Raw genomic sequence first — 21,163 nt, 5'->3', positions numbered from 1 at the left:
GTTGCATGCTGGTTGTTTGATATGGAAGGCACTCCAAAGAAGATAACTTAGGAGAAACCTGTTAAATTTTTTGTTGTTGACATTTTCCCTTAATACAGAGGAGGACATTCTTTTTTTGAGCTTTCAGGAGGAGCTGATCATGAATTTCTGTCAAAAAGGAGGAAAGTCAATTGATTTTGGGAAAGGCTTGGTACTTTCTGCATCCTTGGGAGTACAAAACAACGAACAGAAAGTATGAAATGCACTAGAAGAGCCTCTCATTATAATTTCTGGATATCCGTGATCCAATAAACCTACTATTTTTTCAATTTTTCTATGGCCAAGCAGATAATAGGCATTAATATTGCCACCAAGCTACTGGAATAAGTCAGTTCATATGAAATGAATGGTTAAATTTCAATTTACCTGGTGCGACAAAATACACCGGAAGGTATCCAGGAGCAGATGCCTCAATGGCTTGCAAATTGTTGTGATAGATTGCTGGGCTTGTAGGTCCATTGAGTTCTTCAACTGACCATTTTTCATTTCCACGGATGAAGGAGCTTTCAATTTCCACTGTGAAAAGAAAATATTTCATTTAGTTCCTGATGTGCAGTTCACACATTAACATAAATATAATTAAAGATGAAACTGATGAAAAAAATGGATGTACCAAACTAATCATGAAAAGCTGGTTAAAATGTGACAACAAATAATTTCACCAAGTAAATTGAAACATTCGTGCTGGACCGGATTTATGGTATAGGCGCACCAGGCATTTACCTAGGGGGCCAGCGCCACTAAGTTTTTTCCCCTTCTCTCTTCGATATAAATTTTTTAGTTGTCTCAGGACATAGCATTTTTCCTTTTTTCTTAAAGGCTTGGAGCTAAGTCCAGAGGTGGCTATTTTCAATTCCTTCCCCCTCATAAAAAGTGTGTAAAAATGTTACAAATTGTGATGAAGAGAGGTCAAAATTTCAAGTTTTATGGAAGAGGGGGCCCCCCACAATCCCTCTACGACAAGTGTTCAATTCCTCTTGAGGGAGCGCACTTAAAGACTGAATTTCCTGCTCAAGGTGTGCTCGGTGTCAGAGGGGATTTTGGTAGCAAATGCTTTCATCAATGGGTGTTCCTAAGATGTGGCTCTTCTTCCTATAAACACTTGCAACCTTTTTATTTCGAAGCAATGAATTTCAAATTAACAGTTGGAAGATAAAAAAAAAAAAAAAATTGAAAAAATTGAAGCGCAAAATCGAAAAGAATTTTGAGGCAAAATCTTACCTTTAGCATAACCAGGTGCCGACTGACAAACAGAAGAATGACCATAGCAGAAACAAGGGGTACAACCATAATCATTGTTAGCATCTAAATTAAAATAGCCGGGTTTACACCTGCAAAAGAGAAGAATAATTATATTGATGAAGGGCCCTCAATATTTATATTAAAATACTGAACAAGTACTTATTTACTATGGAATACTTAACAAAGTATTGAGATAAATTGTAGCTGTTTTTTTTTCCTTTCTCTTTTTCTTTGGCAAATACAAAAATATCACTAACAACAAAGCTCTGAGCTGCATTATTTTGTGCCGGCTGAAACATGATCCTCTCTATTCTACTTAAATCATTTTGACGACGGTCGATGGACAGGGTGAGGAAGGGGATTAGGACGGTCGATGAGCTGGAGTCAGGAAGGGGAGTTCAATATCTGTTTTTTTATTTGCTGTTAGTTGTTGATGCGGAATCTTTTTTTACAATTCTTAATTTAGTTTAAGCAATTTCAATTTGATTTGTCCGGGCGATTTTGACGCTTTTGTTCGCAGCGTAGCGGCCAGGGGGCGGAGCCACCTAGTTGGGCACAAATGAATTAAAATTTTAAACCAAGAGACTTCAGACAATTATTCGCTACTTAACATTCCATAGGTGGTTTATTCAGGAAGATCCTCTTTGCTCTCTCAAGTTTTCTTTTCTCTGTTTTTCTTCAGCAATTATTTCAAAAAAAGTTCTGAACTTCTAAGTTCAGACTATGTGGAAAAACTTCATGTGTATTAGGAAGCTGATGAACTACTTAGAATCAAAGCGTTTTAACAGATTCTTACTTTCGGCAGCGTTTCCCCTCTACGTTTTCCTTACATAAGCAGACACCTGTGGTAGGGTCACATTGTGGGGTGTTGTTATAAGAGCCATCCGCTGAGCACTCACACTTCTTACAACCTTGGTTACTGAAATCATAATGATTGACATCACATCTATCGCATTTGTCTCCAGTTACTCCAGGTTTACACTGACATTTTCCCTCTGTGTTACACTGCAAACTTCTTGAACCTGAGAAAAAGAAAAACAGAATAATGAATACTAGTATACTAGAATTCTCGCACCTGTAAGTAGGTATCCATCTCAAAATTTATTCTCTCCCCCATATAACGAAACATACCTAATGCTGGTAGGTATAATCTGATTCCAAATTGTGCTTTTAGGTAATGAAGTTAGGCTTGGATTGGAGTTGATCATCATCGAGGAAATATTAGTTTCCTCATTACTTTCACATACCTATCTATACTCAACTGAAGGCATGTTAAACTCAATTCGAAATGGATATCCAAGAAATAGGCCGATTAGCCTGCGCAAGGCTAGATTGCCTGTAACCTACAAACCAACAACAACCTACCTGCATTAGTTTTCAAACGTAAACAACTAACACTTGGACAAAATTGCAAAAATACAATATCGCTAGGAACTGAGGAAATAAGTCCCCTTCTCTGTCAAACCAGCTGTATGAAATGTAAAGGAAAATGCAAGAAAATAAGTGAACAAGACACCATTACCCAAGTTTGATGATTCCTTTCCGGCAAAGTCTATGCTAATGAGTTGACTTGAATATGACACATGGAGAGGACTGCAGGACAAACTATATTGAGATGTTGGCGAATAGAGGCAATTTCAGCAACTTATGTTACCTACAATGATTTCATGATTCATAGGCTTGGAAAAATTAAGAATTGGTGAGACTAGAGAATTTGGAGCAGTTTTCGATTTGAAAGTGAATATTTATCTGAATCTTCCACCATTGCTGAAGGAGAATGTTTTATTTGGATGTCAGCTAAAGTTCTCTTGATACTCAAAGAAAACTGACGAATAATACTTTTAGAAGAAGAATGAGCAAAGAACACGACAACGATACCGGAATATGAAGGGTCAACTAAAATATTATGCATGCATGCAATTATGCAAATAGTGCAAAGTTAAGTACCTTGGAATCATTTTGTTAAAAGTGTGTAAAACAAAAGGAAAGTAGAAAATATCAAAAAACTAATTACACAGAAGGAATTAGGATACGTCCGTACGATGTGACAAAATGAAAACTCATTGTCAGTGAAAAACATGAATGTGAAAACATCACGAAGATATATTGATATCACAACAAAGTTTTCTTTTGCCTTTTGCAAATGAGAAGGCCGCTAACATGGATAAATATATACTACGTATTATATATTTATCCATGCCGCTAACCTCAAACCTCCGGCACCGCAAAAAGGTAAACAAAAGGTGATAACGAAACTCAATCATGATTGGTTGGTTGACTGTAATACAATTGGCTAGCAGCATATTTTAACATTAGCGGGAAATATCATGATTGGTTAATGAGTTTTTGCGGGAAATATCATGATTGGTTAATGAGTTTTGCGGGAAATTCAATTTGACGGACTTTCGTCGCGGGAAATTTAAAATGACGGGCCTCTCAAATAGAATGAACCAGTCGACATGGTACGAATTTAAGCATTTTGATACATGAAATTCGACTATAATTTCACGGAGAACACAACTGGAGCGACGTAAATTACTGATATTCATTCCTAACCAAGATAACTAATGTTTTTTTGACGCGTAGCCTGGATTGATCTTTAATCTATTTTTTGGGCACAATGGAGAATTTGCACGCAAATTTTTTATTGCCTCATCTGAAAGTGCCTAAAAATTCGCCTGAAAATCCGGGCTTTGCCAAATCTCTTACTTGCCATTATTTTTTTTAAAGAAAAGCCAGATATATTATATTGCCTTGAAATGTTTAGAATCATTGGATTCAATCGCACAGAAAATTCTTTAAAAATTTAAAAATTCGTATTAATTGGAGGACATTTTATAGCGCTCGAGTGTGCATACGGCGTTTTTATTTGGGCTTCAGTATTGATATGACGTATTTCTGTCAAACGGAACTATGTGTATTATGACATGAGACCTGTTATGCATATATTCTTATGGGTCTCAGAGCTCATGTTTTAATGCACATGGTTCCGTTTGACAGAAATACGGCCATGTATCCGAGCATTAGACAATGATATAGGTAATGGCGCCTTGCCTTAATGCAACAATTCTTGCTCTGTGAACATCCGTGTTGCATACTAAAAACTGAGGGAGCTCCAGTCATTCTAGCCCATTGGCAGTGCTCGCAGCAACACGCTGTCACGACTCGGTGTAGGGGTGGGATGTAAAATCCTGATACGTTCAAATAGTGCAAAAATATCCTCTCCTGTCCTCTTGTCCTCGTTTTCACCAAACAATTTCATCTTGCGACTTATTCGCAACGGAGCGTCATACGCTGCTGCGTGTACTGCTTCATGGACACGAGTGACCGGAGCTCCTTCAATTTTTTCACACGCAACACGCGTGTTCCTGAAGTATGAATAGTTGTATCAAAGCGTTACAGGCGTTCAACATCATTGAATGCGTTTTTCATTTTGACTGAGTTATTGAGTCATACAGTGTAAGTAAGATCTATTGAGATATTGAGTGTGTTAAGTATCGTTACAATACATTTTGCCATTAAAGCGCTCTCATTGCTATTAGAATGAACTTGAGAAACGTAGTGATGTCTCGAATTTAAGGTCAAAGAAAAGCAAGATCGCTTATACCTACGTATTTTAAACGCATTGGAGAAGCTTCCATTGTCGATAAGACTGACAGCTGTTTCTAGATTACGAAGGAGGGACTTTGTTAAGGGTGAAAGGACATTTTTTAGTCAATAGAGAGGGGCATTGGCACACCATTGGTTCTCTGTGCGCTTCTTCTTCTTCTTCTTCTTCTTCTTCTTCTTCTGATGATGATAATGATGATGCATAAATATTCCTCATTTAATGTAGACACACTTACCAATTTCGTTACAATGGCATGGGAAGCAAACTGAGTCATTTCGTGGTTGGTAGAAATTGTCCCGACATCGTTCGCAATTCGGTCCTGCCCGGTTTCCTTGACAGTCCAAACAGTGGCCACCATGACCGGTCCGGTTGAAAAGCTCCGTATCAAAATAGCACCGATTCGAGAAGCCGTTACAGTTACAAGCTGAAACAAAAAACAAAAAAGATATAAGTTAATAATTTTCACAGGCATCTAGTGGACTTCTGAATCACGAATCAATCAGCGGGCCGATCATTGAAACTGATAGACAAAGCCATAGACAAAGACGACAAAAGGGATTTGGAGGGATCCTATCGGTGGAAGCAGGTGTTGGCCATGGACATAGGAGGTAGGTAATAATAGAATAACTAACGGCAACCCACTGAACACCCGACAGTCAGTCCATCATTTTCTTCTTTAGTCTATAAGAACCAACCATGTCAACCAAAAGGATCGCTCCATACTTCCTATGTCTTCTTTGTCTATCGCTTTGTCCATCAGGTTCAATAATCGGCCCGCTAGTCATCCGCACGTGCCGATGATGCGGAGTTTTAGGTATTCTAATGCCTTGGAGCGGGTATTCCATTTCAGGCAAAAGTTTCAAGTATGAAGACTTCGCATAAAGGAAAAGTAAAACTTAAAAAACAAATAAATAAATGAAATTCAATAATCCAGAAATGTGCCAAAATATGTATTGGCTCGAATTGTGTCAAGTCAGTTGTTTTTTAACGTGCAAGATGGGATCATCTGCCTCTCTGCCCTCTCCCAACCTCCAGAAAAGGGAGTTTTTGAAATTCAGACATTTTTCCTTTGATTAATGACAACAAAATAAACGATGATGATTTTTGAAGTAACGTAGAAAAAAGCAAAAACCACGTAAAACGATGGAGTTACATCCAATAAGAGTATAGACGGCGAAAGTCCGCGACCTCGTATCTTGTTTGTGGTGTTTCAAAATCTCTGATCCTATTTAATTTTGATACAGGAGAACAAATCAGCATCATTCTTTGGAGTTTCCGCAGAATTTTCTTTGTACAGAGAAGAAAAATCGCGGCAGTTTTTAAGCATTGCTTTTGACTTGTTTTCCATTAAAAAAAATAAGTATGACAGATGTCTGCAACGTCGCAAACTGAGATAAGTGGTTGCAGACTTTCACCATCGATAGGCGATAATTTCCAGACACGGAGATAAGGGGGTTGGAGAACGAAGAAGTGAACTGGAGGAAATTCCGAGTATTTAAGACTCCTAAAACTTAAAAATGATATTGCAGTCCCACAGTTTTTATTCTTTTATTTTACTGAGTGAGATGTAGGTTTAATTTTAGGGCTGGCTAACAAAGAAAGGGTCTCGAACCTTGTGTCGGCACGGTGGACCGCTTCAATAGTTGTCAAGTAAAATAGCGAGTATGTAAGTGTGAGTGCACCCAGTGTGTGAGCGCTTGAACATCTAGGACCCGCCGCTGTTTTTATGGACCTAGTCCCCGCCCTTCGGCCGCATTTGTGGGGCGCCCCCTTACCTTTTTATTTAATTTAGCGTCGGACCATTCAGACAGAGCACGACCAGACTCAACGCTTAATTTAGTTGCCCCTGATATTCTTCGATTCGCACTCCACGAATCCCTGAGGCTCACATCCATACATCGGCCAATACGGGAAAAAGGATGTATTAGTTACGCGTGTCACAAAAGCATGTTCAGACGGCTGTAATTTTTAAGTACTGGCGAACGGCGATGTTCGAACCCCAATTTAACGTCTGACAGTGACGGGAATATCGCACTTTGAAAATCATTGTTGATGACGTCATACGCTTCTGTAGTGCGTGCCAGGGTTACCTGAACAACGTCTTTGTCACTAATGAACGTAGAGCCTCCAGCGTAAATGTGTACAGAACTAATTTTGATAGAACCAAGGTAGAGGAAACACTGGATTATTCAATTTTAAGGATTGAAGAGCAAACGCATGAATTGTAAGCCTCAATAAACATGCATAGCACAAGTCACAACACTTGCAATGACCCTAGCAATAATGATCTTTAAAAAGAACCTTTTAAAAACTCTTCATCAACGGTTCAAATTTTCGTCTCCGGAAACTCTTTTTAGCTAATTTTTAAGTGAAATTTAACTCATTTTTAAAATTTGCTTAAAAAGTATTTTAAGAAAAATGACTACTTGCTTTTGTGAGAGTTCTTTTACATACATACATTCCAGTCGCTTTACAGCGCGCTCGGGCGCTCTGCGACACCTAATCGCCATCCTTGCTTATTGATCCAGAGGTCATCTGGTAGATGGCATCTTGTGATTTCATCTTGAATGCCACCAATCCACGATTTTGCTGGGCGTCCCCTACGTCTTCTCCCAGGAGGATCCCAATCTAGCACCTTCTTAGGCAACCTGTCATCCGCCATTCGTTGAACATGACCATACCAGACAAGCTGTTTGGTCATAATTTCATGCACGATGTTCTGCTCGGCGTTCATGATCTCACGGACTCTTTCGTTCCTGTGTGTTCCTCGTTCGTTCTTTCGTGAGAGTTCTTTTAACATTACTTAAAAAAATTTAGTATCGAAAAAGTCCAGTTTGTGTTTTATAAGTTTTTTTTTTAAACTTTCTTTTTTAAATTATACGTAGGTTTTACTTTAAAAATATCGAAAAAGAGTGCCCTGTAACGAAAATTCAAAGAGCTTTTGTTTTGAAAGAGTTGTCTTCACAAACTTACGGATTTTTTAAAAGTTTTTTTTTTTTTTTTTTTTTTTTTTTTAAACCATTCGTGGTTCTTAAAGACGGCTTAGTTAGAGCTCACAAAATCGTTTAAGCTCCTCAATACGCGATGTTTCAGCTACGTGCAATTTTTCTCATGCCATCGGAGTAATTTGTTCATTTCAGCAGCATGCATCATGAGTGCGTCCAAAATAAGTGAAGAGAGGGGCGTGAGACGGAACAAGACGCCATAGGGGCTAGTGCCGTTTATAAATATTCAAATTGGCTTAGGGGACCTATCCCATCACCTCCGCAAAGATATGCGCTCGCGTACGTTAGACGTTTAGACTCATTTAGACGTGACGTCACAAGCTGGATTCTCCGTCTATATTATACTCGTAAGCACACAGAAGCAGATCCAGCAATTTAGCAACACCTGATTTCCTCCAATTAAACCTATGCTAAATAATCGATCCTAGTTGGGGAACCTGGCCCCTCCAAGAATCGATACATTACCATAGGTTTAAATGGAGAAAAGACAATGTTGCTGATTTGCTGGATCCGCCAATATGTATAAGTGCACTGATTCACGTTTCGGCATGGGTGTAGCTTTTAAAATGTCAGGGTGGTCAATTCTACCGTGATAGCGAAGAGGGACGTAAGTGCAAAATTGGAGTTTCAAGAAAATGGGCTTACCAGTATCTGAGCGGACAATTTCATTGAAAGAAGCTATCGTTCTTTGTGAAATTACTACCAATCATCCGGAGTACTCTTAGAAATCGTTTGGATGATTAAAATTCGACCAATTTCATTTCAATTATATAGTGATTTTATCTAAAAGAGATTAGACGGATTCAAGGGAGACTCGATTTCGAAAATTTGAGAGTTACGGCTCTCTTCGCTACTGCGGCAGAGTTGGTCACCCCTTCTCCCATATGTGAAAATATCATCAAATGATCCTTGATTTGGTGTTTCGTGGGAGAAGGCGTGGAGGATGCACAACGTAATATCTTACGTCGTTTTCCCTTTTTTATTTATAACTGCTTGGTTTATATACACTTAACAGAGCAGATTCCGCGGGCAAAACGTGAATGATCGAGTATCGATATTACTCCATTTGAAGCTATTGTAAAGAATCGATTATCAAGGTGTGCGTTGCGAACACGTTGCTTATCGATCCTTTTCCACTGGTTTAAGTGACAGATCAATCGATACATCGTAAAGCACGCCGCGCCATTGGCAGAATCTGATTCATTCTCGAATGCATAGGTGGAATAAAAATTATCATCAATTTGAATTGAATCCTAGAAACTTTACAGAATTCCCCAGGAATGACTTTCACGCAATTTCGCGTCCCTGCGTGCGAAGCTCCAGGAGGACCGGTTTGTCGAATGGCACTTGGGAGCCGAATGTGTCGGACGTTGTGGACGTGGTCATCCTCGTCCGTAAGCTCCGTAACGTGACAAAAGCTCAAATGGGATCCACGCACGGCACGCACTCCGGGTTTCCGTGATAATGAAGCGTGAAATCCATCGTAACCAGGATATGCCTGGCTCTCCGCTATTCCCGTGAGAATTCATATTCTACATCGTTGCAGAATGGCGCAGATTAAAATCTTACCGGCTGACTACTTACAGTAAAAGCTCGTTAGGACGGGACCGACGAAAACGACGCCACGGCCGGCTTTTCGTTGTAATCATTTCTCCAAGTAACACGAAAAATTGCATGTTGAGTGGCGACTACACTTGAGGTGCAATATGGAGGAAAATTTGGCATGAGCGGCCACTGCGTTTTAGGTATCCGCCAAAAATTTGTAGACGGGCTTTAATATCGAATGAGCTTAGATAATCTATACGAACCATGATTCAAGATTATAGCTACTTTAAGGAGGACGTAGTTTTTAGGTGCCAAACTTTTTAAATTTTTTTCCAACTGTAAAGTATTCACACTACTGATGTCTAATAGTTTTTTCTGTAACTTCTTCTTTCCTAATCTGCACTTCGAATCGAGTAGTTTTCGTAAATTGCCAATTTCGGTTCGTGCGTCAATTGTTCATCTGTCATCAATCCCTATGCTCCTTTGAGGGTATGGAGGCTTGAGAAAGGATAAGACGTTCCTCCCCACATGAGATAAGCATAGCACACGAGAATTTCGTCCGGTCGTGCCTGCGTTAATTGCCTTCATTTACTCGCATAGGCAGAATGCGCACGCGTACGTTAAAAGAGTTACCCATTCAACACGCTTTAACCTTAGTCAACCTAGGCAAAGGCTCCTTAAGTGTGTTTCCGTCGTACCTTGGCGCATTTTTATACACATTTGTCCCTAAAATCTTCATTGTAAGGTAAGCTTGCTTGAGCTAATCAAAAAGCGGCACAGATTTCCAGTGCTCAGGTAACAGGTGTTAATATTTTTCTCCGATATTCTCTCTCAGAATTTGTGGAGTGAAACGTACACATTTCTAGGAAAAAACCAACATAATGTTGGAAAGTGAAACTTTATTAAGGTCTGAAACTTCGCAACTAAAAGCTCAACTTTTTTGACGTGGAGAGGGACGATCATATACAATTCACACAGACCTGATTGAAATTAGCTAATTTCGCTACTAAATTTTACAACCGGGTGTATTGACACTTAGTCCATGTCAGATGCCGAGCCATATTCTTATGCTTGGCCGTTAGTGCCCACCCCCCTCCTGCGCGCCTTTTCCCGCACTCTTTTCTCTAACTGTGAGTGTAACTAACGACTAGCCTTTGGGGCTCCTTGGGTTCCACTTCCTCTCAGTCCCTGCAGACACATGGTTGCAAAACTACTTACTCGCAACTTAGAGGCGAATTTTCGCGATCGAATAGCATTCATCGAACGAATTGATCAGTGCTGAAAGATGCCGATGATCGGTGAAAGCAGGAGCCAATCAGAGTTCATATTTTTTTTTTATTTTTTTTTTTTTTTAAATGACATTAAGAAGAAAATACGAAAATACGGAACACTAAAACACAGTCAATTGCAGCAACAGTAGACTTGAGTTGACAAAACACAAAAACAGAAAGAAATGACGAAACAAAAATTCTGGCGAAGGATGAAGTTTCTGGCATCGATTGCATCAATTCAAAAATCGAATTCAAGTTCCGAGGTAAATTCGAAATTTCAAATTGATGGATTTCAACGGTCTCCGGTGAGCCAACGAAGAAGACGAACATCATTTTAAAAAAATGCACAATCGTCGAGTATCATTCAACGGTGAATGATATTCGATCGCGAAAATTCGCTTTAGGATGAACCAGACTTGCTTCAACTCAGATAAATCAATCGTTTTTTTTTTTCAAATTCCATGTCAATTCAAAAAAAAAAAAAATCGTCGATTTTGATCTCACTTGGCGAGCCGTCATTCAGGCATGAGCAAAATACTTTTACAAAATTCGTGAAACATTCTCTAAGATTCACTTATTAATTGTGAATCAAATTTTCACCATTAAGCGAGGCAAATTTGAACTCCAGGCACCTATCCTAGATGTAAACGATAGGACATGGTGGCAATCTGGAAGAGAATAGATGTTGCAGTTAACATTAGAACTAAACAGAAAACTCTCAGCTCAGGATAAGTGGTGGGAAATTAATTTCGAGGCATGACCCATTTTGGGGATAAAATGCAGTGGTTTTAAACCGACTCACTTTAAGTGGCAAGGCGAGCATTAGCGGAAGCGCGGAATGTGACAGTGTTGCCAGTTATCGAGCTCATGAAAGTTTTTCGATCTTGAGCTCTCAAGGAGATTATTGTTTTTACAACAGGGAAGTTACATTGGTCAATAGCTCATTGGCAGGGGTCGGAATGTTGACATTTTTTGTTTAAATATTAAAATCACCCCAATGAGCCTAGAATTAAAATATCCTTGATTATTAAGTTAATCAGACAATTATCACAGAAAATTATATGGCAAAGTACACTGGAAAAAAAACACATTGGATCTAGAGCCCAGACTCTTGAAAACATTGACAAGAAAAAATCAATTGATCTCTTGATTCAATCAGATTCAAGCTTAAATCAAAAGGAAATCCGCTCAAATTAAGAGGCTTGGTTCTTTGATTTACTCTTAAATCTGATTGAATCAAGAGTATTTTTTCTTGTCGGTGTTTTTAAGAGTCTGGACTCTAGATCCAATGTGTTTTTTTCCAGTGTACGTGTTTGTGTTAAAAAACACGGTTTCAAACGGGGAACGCTACTTTATGACATCAAAAAGCGTCCATTTTCCAAGTGTAAAGCAACGTTTTCCCGCATTTCATAATGGGGAAAAAAGTGAAAAATGTCCTAAATTCAGTTAATTTAATACCTGTGCATGAAACAGTAACATTCTATGATTCTGCGTCGTTTCGTCACTGGCTGACAAAAGGGTGTAGCTACATATTTAGATGAGCCCGAGAGGCATTCAGTTGTATGGAGGACAGGGTTCACTGCAGAGTGTAGTTACGCGCTTATGTCAGGTAGGCGACGGTTTGAGACCCTATAGGTCAATCGGTCAAAGTGGGGGTGCTTTAGGGTCAATGGCTTCTCTGTGTTCTGAGTTCAATTTTTAGGGAGTACATGCCTGAGCAAAAAAAAAAAAAAAATTGATGAGATTTTTGGGGTGAGCAAATTCAAAATTTTTTAAGTCTTGGCGCTAACTTCACAAACATCATTCTTTCGCGCAGCTGACCCATTTCGTAAAGTAGAGAAAAGGTCCCCATTTTTCGATTGTTCGTTTAGGAACGGTCATGAAATTCCGTGAAATTGCCGGATTTTCCTCGAAAGTTACTATTTGGCAGCCCCGCGTTGCTGTAACTATGCCCGAGATTTGACGAATTGGACTGAAATATTCCCAGCACTCATAAATTAGTAGGCGGCTAGTTAAAAAGATAGCTGCCGCAGTTAGAATTTTACCTGCAGACGCCGTTTCACAGCTCTTCGTCATTTTTCTCCCTCCCTCTCTGTTACTCTCTCGTATTTCGAACAGTTGTTTCGACAGTCGAGATATTATTTCTATCAACCGCTCCGACAGCGGTCACTGAACCTCGCAGTTTCCCTCGCTCCCGCCTCAAGCCTCCAAGCTCGCCATGACATGGGAAAATGTTTCTCGAGAGATTCGACATACGAATTCCTTCTCGAGAAATTTTCAATTCACCAGCGTCATACCCATGCAGGCATATTACTTGAGTGTCTTTGGTAGCAATTGAGGCGCTTGGGTGCAGAAAGAGCATTTCTCGGTTGCCTTGTCTCAGAATCTTTGCTAACGTTTCATCCATTATGGCGGAAACAATATTTGTGGAATTTGTTGAATCTTTTACTAAATTGCTGAAAATGAAATTTTTTAGCAGATTCACTCAATAGTTTCCTCTCTGTGATATTAATTAGCTGGGGGGATTCTGAGACTCCGCAATCAAGAAATGCTCTTTCTGCATTCAACGCTTTAATGAACTTTAAAAATCAATTTTTAAAAACGGGCAGAATTTTTCACAGTGATTTGCATCGTCGTAAAATATTTAGGACTCACTGACCTATTGTGCTTTCTCGTGTTTCCAATGAAACTTTTGCTCTGATTTTCTGCAATATTAATGTCGATCAACACTAAAGCCTGGCATATACGTTTTCTGATGACTTTTATAATCTACTGAGATACTTGCGCATCAGTTTTTATGGGAAACTAGACGTATTGGGTTCAAAATCGACCAAGTTATTTGGCTCGATTTTTGTTGGCAAACATATGTTAGTTTCCGAAATTTTCTTCAGTTATTTGTGCCCAATAGTAAAAATACATACAAAAATTATCGTAATTTTCATAAGCCTTGTAAGGAAAAATCGCTAATTTGTACAGGCATTGTACCTTTGATCCATAGGTGACTGAATGAAATAGCCTCAACTCAGCAGAGAAGAATCAATCAGCATCGAAGAAAACCGAGGGGAAAAGATTCTGAAGTTTCATCACTTTGGCTCCATGGTGGGGGGCGGGCGGGGGAGGGGGGGGGGGGCGGAAAAAATGACTTATTTTCAGAAACTAACAATTTTTGCGGCCGCGCGTACATTGAATTTTTGCCGGGGAAAATACCACTTGAGTTACGCTCAAAACTGATTAAAGGTCGTTTTTTTTACGAGTAGGTTAGTTTCTCTCTGATAAACTTGGCCCATTAATGACACCGTGACGGCTATAAAGTCGTGTGCTAACTACATCGAGACCAGAATCCGGCGCTCAAACAGACCGCACAGATCGAGGTTTTTAACCATCAAAGGGACTAAAATTATGACTGGGGCCATAACCTTTGCTCCATCGTTGACTCCGGCAAGAATATCCATTGCAGCGCACGTGCAAATATCAGGCGCAGGCTATGCAATCGTTTGGCGTCCCGAAATCAATCATGTTTAATCGGCGAACGGTTTAAAACAAACAGGTGGTAGTTCAGGAGGAAATTAGAATGATTACGACCATTGAAGCCAATTGTTCTGCGGGTTAAACACTCACGTCAGAAGAGCAATCGAACTATTAGTGCCGGACAGAGCATCTACATATATTTTGCGCTTAGCTGCTGTCAGCTGGTCGTGAAAAATTTCCAATTTTTGGTTGAAGACCCATTGCGATAGGCGGATTTTTTCAAGCAATCCGGCAAATCTGTGAAAAATGCACGCTGTCATTATCGTAGAGCAGGGCATAGATGCAGCCATTATCCGTCTCTCATTCCTGTTACTATGTTCCGGGCTCTAAAAACGTTGTTGCGGATTTTCATAAAAAAAACTTCGATTATTTCACATATTTTCAGGTGTATATTCCATCATAGAACTTATAGAATACGTATAAAAAGGATAACATCGATGTACAGGACAAAAAATATGAGCTGCCAACCTTATGTCGGTTCATTAGATTTTCACAGTGAACAAGAAGAGCCTTACTAGAAAATATCTGCTAGAAATGTATTCTTTCAAAAAAATGCTACCTGACAATTTTGTATTAAATAAGTCATGTGAAAATGTTGACCTAAACTTCGCAGAGAAAATTCTAGAAAAGGATATGACAAACTACGCAAAATTTCGCGCCATAACAATGATCAGGCATCCTCCTTGCAAATTGCATACAACCCAACATTTGCAAAGTTCTAAATCGAGACGTGTATTTTTCTTGTCTCTTTATGTGAATGTAAATCCTCCAATACTGTCCAATTTTGTTCGATGTAAAACACACGAAGACGTATCTATACCGAAAAGAACCATGTAAAAATGAATAAAATCAAGAGGAGCTAATTGTAAGTATGTTGCGCGCAAATACTATGCACATAGTTTCGTTTGATTAAAATAATTTTTACATACTTCCTTTCAGCGTCTGTTTGAAGCTGATAAGAGTTCCGAATTTCATCAGAAAATAAGTTTGCTGTAAGTTTGTATAATATTGCATCTATTAGTTTAAAAGTGAACTAATACCATTCAAGCTACGAATGCATAGAAATCCTTGGCATTGTATATGCATGTAGGCTTGAATGTAATTAGTTTGCTAGAAAAATAAGGGATCTCTGCTTTTCAAAATTCGTTTGTTTTTTGGGAAGCAAAAGAAACTTGGCTAATCTAATCTAAAGCGAACACACTGTTTTAGTCATTTATATCAACCAGGATCATTTTATTTCTTTGTCAAACTCACCGCCTTCTACCCCAACAAAATTGTGTTTATGTAAACTTGGCATCGCCCATTAAGGGTCTGAATGACCTGCATATAATGAAGGATCCAAATGACCTATCGGCAGACCACTGGGTCAGGCGGTCAGGACCACCCAATCTCCATCGTTCCCATCGTAAAGTGCTTGAAGTCTTTCTCCTTAAGCCCACCTTTTCCTTTTCTTTTCTTTTCCTTTAATTTTGTTTTGTTTTTATGATTCATGCCGTCAAACCGCGAGTGTAATGCTGCGAGTGTCCACAAAAAGATCTACAAACTGAGAATCAATGGCTCGGTTCAGTTCAACATATTTTTTTCTTTTTTTGTCGCTCTTATTTACTTCCTTTGTGAATAGAAAACCACAACCTGCCTTTTCTTATAAAGATTCAAGCTATCAGCCACGAACAAAGCTGCTCCGCGTTCAGACCATAAAATAAGTTTTCCTCTCGAGTTAGGAAATTTTTCTTCTAGCACCGGAAAGTCAATTCTCGCGAAATTTTTTCCGCTGCCGTTTTACTAGGAAAAACGCCGAATGAATATTCAAATGTAACAAATTCTCCCCCGATAAAATATCTTTTTTTGAACGAAGTTGTGGATATTTCTCCCTGAAGTTTTCGGATACTTCAGATTCAATTACTCAGGAGATTCTTTAGGGGATATCAAGATTAATATTCACAAATTCCGTTGAAATTAGTTTTGTATCAAAGGAAATTTGATATCATGTAAAGCCTTGTGTTTCGTGTGTGTGTGTGTGTTTTTTTTTTTACCAACAGAGAAGGATATTTAACACTAACGCAGCCTCCCTCCCTCTTCTAACACAGGCTCATCCCCTTCCCCTAGAGCGGTGCGTAATTTATGAACGACCCCAAAGACGTCATTGATGAATGAGGATATAATAGCGAAAAATTTACTGCTTAAATAGTGATTAGACGACTTATACATTTGTCCTACAGCAGCAAATGAAATAAGTATTTTGCTGAAGCAACAGTATCTGAAAAGGAAGTCCGCTCAGGAAGGGGTGGAACCGCTGGTATTGATTTGCAACGAGAAGCAGCTGCTAATAAAATGTATATTCAACATTGGAATCAATTACTGGTCTAATAGGTTTGGATAGTGAATGCGAATGAAGTCGAGAGAGTGAAGCTGAGTTCAGGTGTTGCCATGTTTGTTCATTGTACTTTGAACGTAAGTTGTGAACCAACAGCAGCCGGATTGTTGAAACTTTAACCGGCTATGGATAAGACAAGACATAGCCTTATCTGCGCCGTGTAATATATCGATTTTCGATTCTTGTCGTGCCGATATGAATTTCAACAATCAGGCTGCTGGAGATTTTTCCCCGAGCACTTTCACAGAGCCTCTATTGACGAAATATTATATTGATGGTCGAAGTGTGAAACCGCTTGCGAAGTTAAAAACTTCTTGTTGCACTTCCTTTTTTCTTTGGAAAACAAGTCAAACTCATTTCTTGGAAACTTCTTTGATTTTTTTCTCCCTGTCAAAGGAGGTTTTCTTACCGTGGCGTTATTATCTAATGCATAGATTGATTTCATTGGCCTACGTGCATTATAGCTTTTTGGCGAGCAGGATATTAGAATGTGCTGCTCATAGTGTAAACTACAAACGTTTATTTATCACTTATGACTTTAGGGTTGGAAGTTTTCAACATGTTCAATGCGCTTTGCGTGGAACGTTATTTCCTGAAAAGCAATTAGCAATCACCGGCAGTATGCAAGTGCCTTACATGTTGTTTCGATAAATTCCATTAATGCTGATTTGGCTTGACTTCCATTGTATGATCTCGGCGCCTTCATTATTTGTGATACTCCACGCTTCGTCACGGAGTTAGTTTAGTTGCCTGTCCAATCTTTCCTCTAAGTTAGCCTGCTAATACCATATTTTTACGGAGTAAAAGTGTCTAATTCACATTAAAGGCAGAAGACTTTAAACTTCAATCTTGTTCCTTTATTTCTGAACTTTACGTTTTTCTTTTTCTTCACAAGTGGCTTGCAAATTACCTGCATCTGGCAAAATCAGGCATTTTATCAAATGCCTAGGTAGACAGTCAAATTTTAGCAGCTGAAGAGATTCTGCACATTTATGGCGAAGAGCTAACGAGTTTACCATATTTTTCGAAAAATAACTCATCAAATCTACGAACTCTTCTCGTTCCTTCCTCTTCAAATGCTTTCTGTATATTTAAATGTCAAAATTTTAAAAATTCTGTATTTGACGACATGCTGAAAATTTCAAGATAAATGTATTCGTTTAAGGGCTAAATATCGTCTAGAATACTATTGTATGATGTTAATTTTTACAGAGAATTTCTTCTTACAGAAGTAATGCATTCATTTGTCTAATATTATGAACAAAAATCAGAATTTCAACCTACGTAAGAATATTTGACTATTGGCCTGGACATTTGACAAAATACCCGATTTCCCTCTTTGCCTGCGACATATATTTGAGGGGCTTGGAAGACAAGGCACATAAGTGCAAATTTTGAAAACATTTAGATATTAATGATTTCAAGCAAAACTAGTCCAAATACATATTCTGTGAAAAATTCAATCCCAACTTCCAATTTTTTAGCATCCAAAAGTCAGTTTGAAATTTCTCTCCGCCGTAAGGATCCATGTGATTTCGAAACTTCAAACACGTATTTCTCAAAATAGCAAAAACTGCACTTATGCGCCTTGTCCTCCAATACGTGGAAGAGTGTCTATCTAATGGTTCATTGACCTATACACTCTTTTGCCTGGGAAACAACGGATTCTCGTCTTGGCCAGTGGTCTATATGCTACTTCCTCTTAGAGGCAAGTACAAGCATAGAATAAAGAGACTAGCGTCAACAGAAGCAAAAGCCACCGCCATTTTCATGTCAACGAAGCATAACGAAGGGAATCTGTTTCAATAAGTACTGTTTACGTTTGCGGTAGGTCGACGTTTAGGAGAGGTCGAATAATAACGGATACATACGTTTTTAGGAATTGAAAGAGTTTTCTTCAAACTAATTTATCCTTAAACCGGAGAACCACTGTGAATTCGCTTAAAATTTAAGGTTTTTTTCCACTTTTATATCAGTAGGTAACCTCGAAATTGGTTTCAACAAGTACCGACTCTGAGAAGAAAAATGTTAACATTGGTTCTTACGGAGCTTTCGCTTCTGTTGACGTAGTCTACTTATTCTATGGTACAAGAATCAAGAACTGGCAACTTCGGTCCAAGGCTCGGGGTTTAAATTCGGGCTGCGGTGTCTCGCGTGCTCTCGCATTCACTGCGGAGTGAGCTATTGCAGCGGAGCGGGTGGGCGGCGGATATCCTCCCGCGGGTGACGCGGTCCGCGGTTCGAAACCCGGTCCGGAGTCGGTCAGCACCAGTGCGAGCTCGAAATCGCAATTCAGTCTCGGATGGCGGCCGGGTGCCGGTGCGTAATTAAAGGCTAAACTCGGATTTTATGAACCCTCATGGAACTCCCGTCCCATCTCAAGTCGGTAGTCGCCCGGTAATCGCTTCCGATGAAAAAGACCACGGCATATGGAAAGCTCCCTCGAGCTGATCAATGGCTCAATAAAAGGTTATGTCCATGGGGAGACGCCAAGAATACATGGGTGGACTGTCACCCACGCAAATGGTAAATTTGGAACCTCCTGAGAAAGAGGAGGGAGAAGAAGAAGAAGCCGAGGAGGGAGAAGAAGAGGAAGCAGAGGAAGGAGAAGAAGAAGAGGGAGGAGAAGAAGAAGAAGAAGAGGAGGGAGAAGAGGAAGCAGAGGAAGGAGAAGAAGAAGAAGGAGGAGAAGAAGAAGAGGGAAGAGGAGAAGAGGAAGAGAAAAAAGAATACGAGAAAAGGCGAAGAGGAAGTAGAAGAATACGAAAAATGCAGAAAAGGAAAAATAGATGGAAAAGAAGAAAACGGAGAAGAAGACGGAAAATAAGAAAAGGAAGAGGAAGGGGTAGAAGAAGAATGAGAAGGAGAATAAGAAAAAAACGAGAGAGAAGAAGGCTAGAAGAATATTTTAGTTTTGGGAAAATTTAAAGCAGTAAAATTGATTTTTTACACCCTTTGAATGAATAAAATAGGAGCAAAAATGTTGAGTCTTGCAATCGAGATAGGTGGTTTATGGGTTTAGCCATCGCTGTTCTGACAATGAGACCGGCTCTGCCATGTCGTGGGGAAAAATGACATATGAGCATCTGGGTTTTGCTTTTTTGCTAAAAAAATATCTTTTAGGTAGGATAATCATAAACATGTTTTTAAAAAATTCTCCGACGTAAGTACTAGATTGAATTAACGCGAAAAGTAAAAAAAAAAGAAAAGAATTACAGGATCTATCAAATATTGGTCATTTTTTGGAATTAGTATATTTGTTAGGTGCTACTTGGCTACGTAAAAATTTTCATAGCTTGTTTCTTCTTACGAGGGCAGATCCGAAACAAAGCAATGTAAGTTAAAGTTCTAAGGTCCTCGCGCCAAATCTGAAAAAGAACCCGCAGCGCCGGCTCGAAGAAATAAAATTCTGGCGCATTCGACGAGATCTCGGCTGGAAACGGTCGGGTAAATAAGTAGCAACTGAAGTGTAAGCGTGAATCACGCATTTTATACTAAAAATAGCGGCTCTTTGTTCGTCTTGCCGTGAAGTTGTGAGGCTGGAGGCTAAAATCCTGTCGTAGAAAACGCGGGGGTGCGCCGCGATGCGACGTGACATCATGTTGCATACTGCCGTGCTGAGGAAAAACGCCGTATGAACATTCGAGAGTTGCCAAATTTCCTCCGATAAACTCTTTATAATTGAGGATAGCTATGAATATTTTTCCTTGACATTATCAGGAACTTTAGTTGAAATTGCGAGCAGAATTACTTGAAAAATTGGAGGGAAAATCTTTACAAATTTCCCCAAAAGTTCGTGATTTACCAAAGGAAATTTGGCAACGCCTGAAGGTTCATACGGCGTTTTTCCTTAGCAAGGCGGCATAGCGGCGCGGGTTTTTATGTTTTTCTCGCGGGCTACCTTAAAAAATAAGACACGTTGCCAATTCCTTCATGCTTTCAGAGAAGAAAAATATTGATTCAAGGTGTGTCCACAATCCTTACAATTTTGAAAAAAAAAACATCTCTGAAGTTATAACTCAATTTTTCAAAAACTGCACTTATGCACCTTGTCCTCCAAGCCCTCAAATGAGATGGACTTCATTTTGCAATATTGGGAACTGCGGGTTTTGATTCGTCAACAGAAGAAAGTATCTGCATAGGGAAACTTTTAAGGGAATTTTTTCACGTCACCGCGGACTTACTCCTTCAATTACGCGGGTAGACTTCCCAGTTCCCGCCTGAGTTTGCTAGGTAAAAAATCGCACACTTTGTTCCTGATCGCTTTTTTTATTCTAAATTTTCGCAATATTGGTCTACATAGTGTAAGTTGTTCCCAAAATATAGTTTTTGAGCATCTCTTTTCGATGTATAAGCCTGAAATGGTAGTTCTTTATCGCAGAATGTAGTCCAATTAAGAGGAATTTGCTCATAGGATTTATGTGCCTCCAGTGGCGTGACTTGCTTTGCGACATATCGATTAATTTGTCATTTAAACCTATGGAAAAGGATCGATCAATAGGGTGTTTGCAGCGAACACCTTAATGATCGATTTTTTACCATAGCTAGA

General features: G+C 39.2%; 1 protein-coding gene across 2 annotated transcripts in view; it reads right to left on the bottom strand.

Annotated features, from left to right (window-relative positions):
• Window positions 1-21,163, bottom strand: part of LanB2 (laminin subunit gamma-1) — a 131,164-nt gene that overhangs the window by 11,915 nt on the left and 98,086 nt on the right. For both annotated transcript variants that reach the window (XM_019045810.2, XM_019045811.2), the window contains exons 7-10: window positions 5,127-5,315; window positions 2,078-2,303; window positions 1,261-1,370; window positions 406-555 (exon numbers count right to left, since the gene is read on the bottom strand). In XM_019045810.2, coding sequence (XP_018901355.2) covers window positions 406-555; window positions 1,261-1,370; window positions 2,078-2,303; window positions 5,127-5,315 — 675 coding nt within the window. The remainder of the gene's footprint in view (window positions 1-405; window positions 556-1,260; window positions 1,371-2,077; window positions 2,304-5,126; window positions 5,316-21,163) is intronic.

This window comes from Bemisia tabaci, chromosome 3 (genome assembly GCF_918797505.1).
Source record: "Bemisia tabaci chromosome 3, PGI_BMITA_v3".
In the NCBI taxonomy this organism is placed as follows: domain Eukaryota; kingdom Metazoa; phylum Arthropoda; class Insecta; order Hemiptera; family Aleyrodidae; genus Bemisia; species Bemisia tabaci.
Note: the sequence above shows the minus strand (reverse complement) of the source record. Positions and strands in the feature narration are given on the sequence as shown.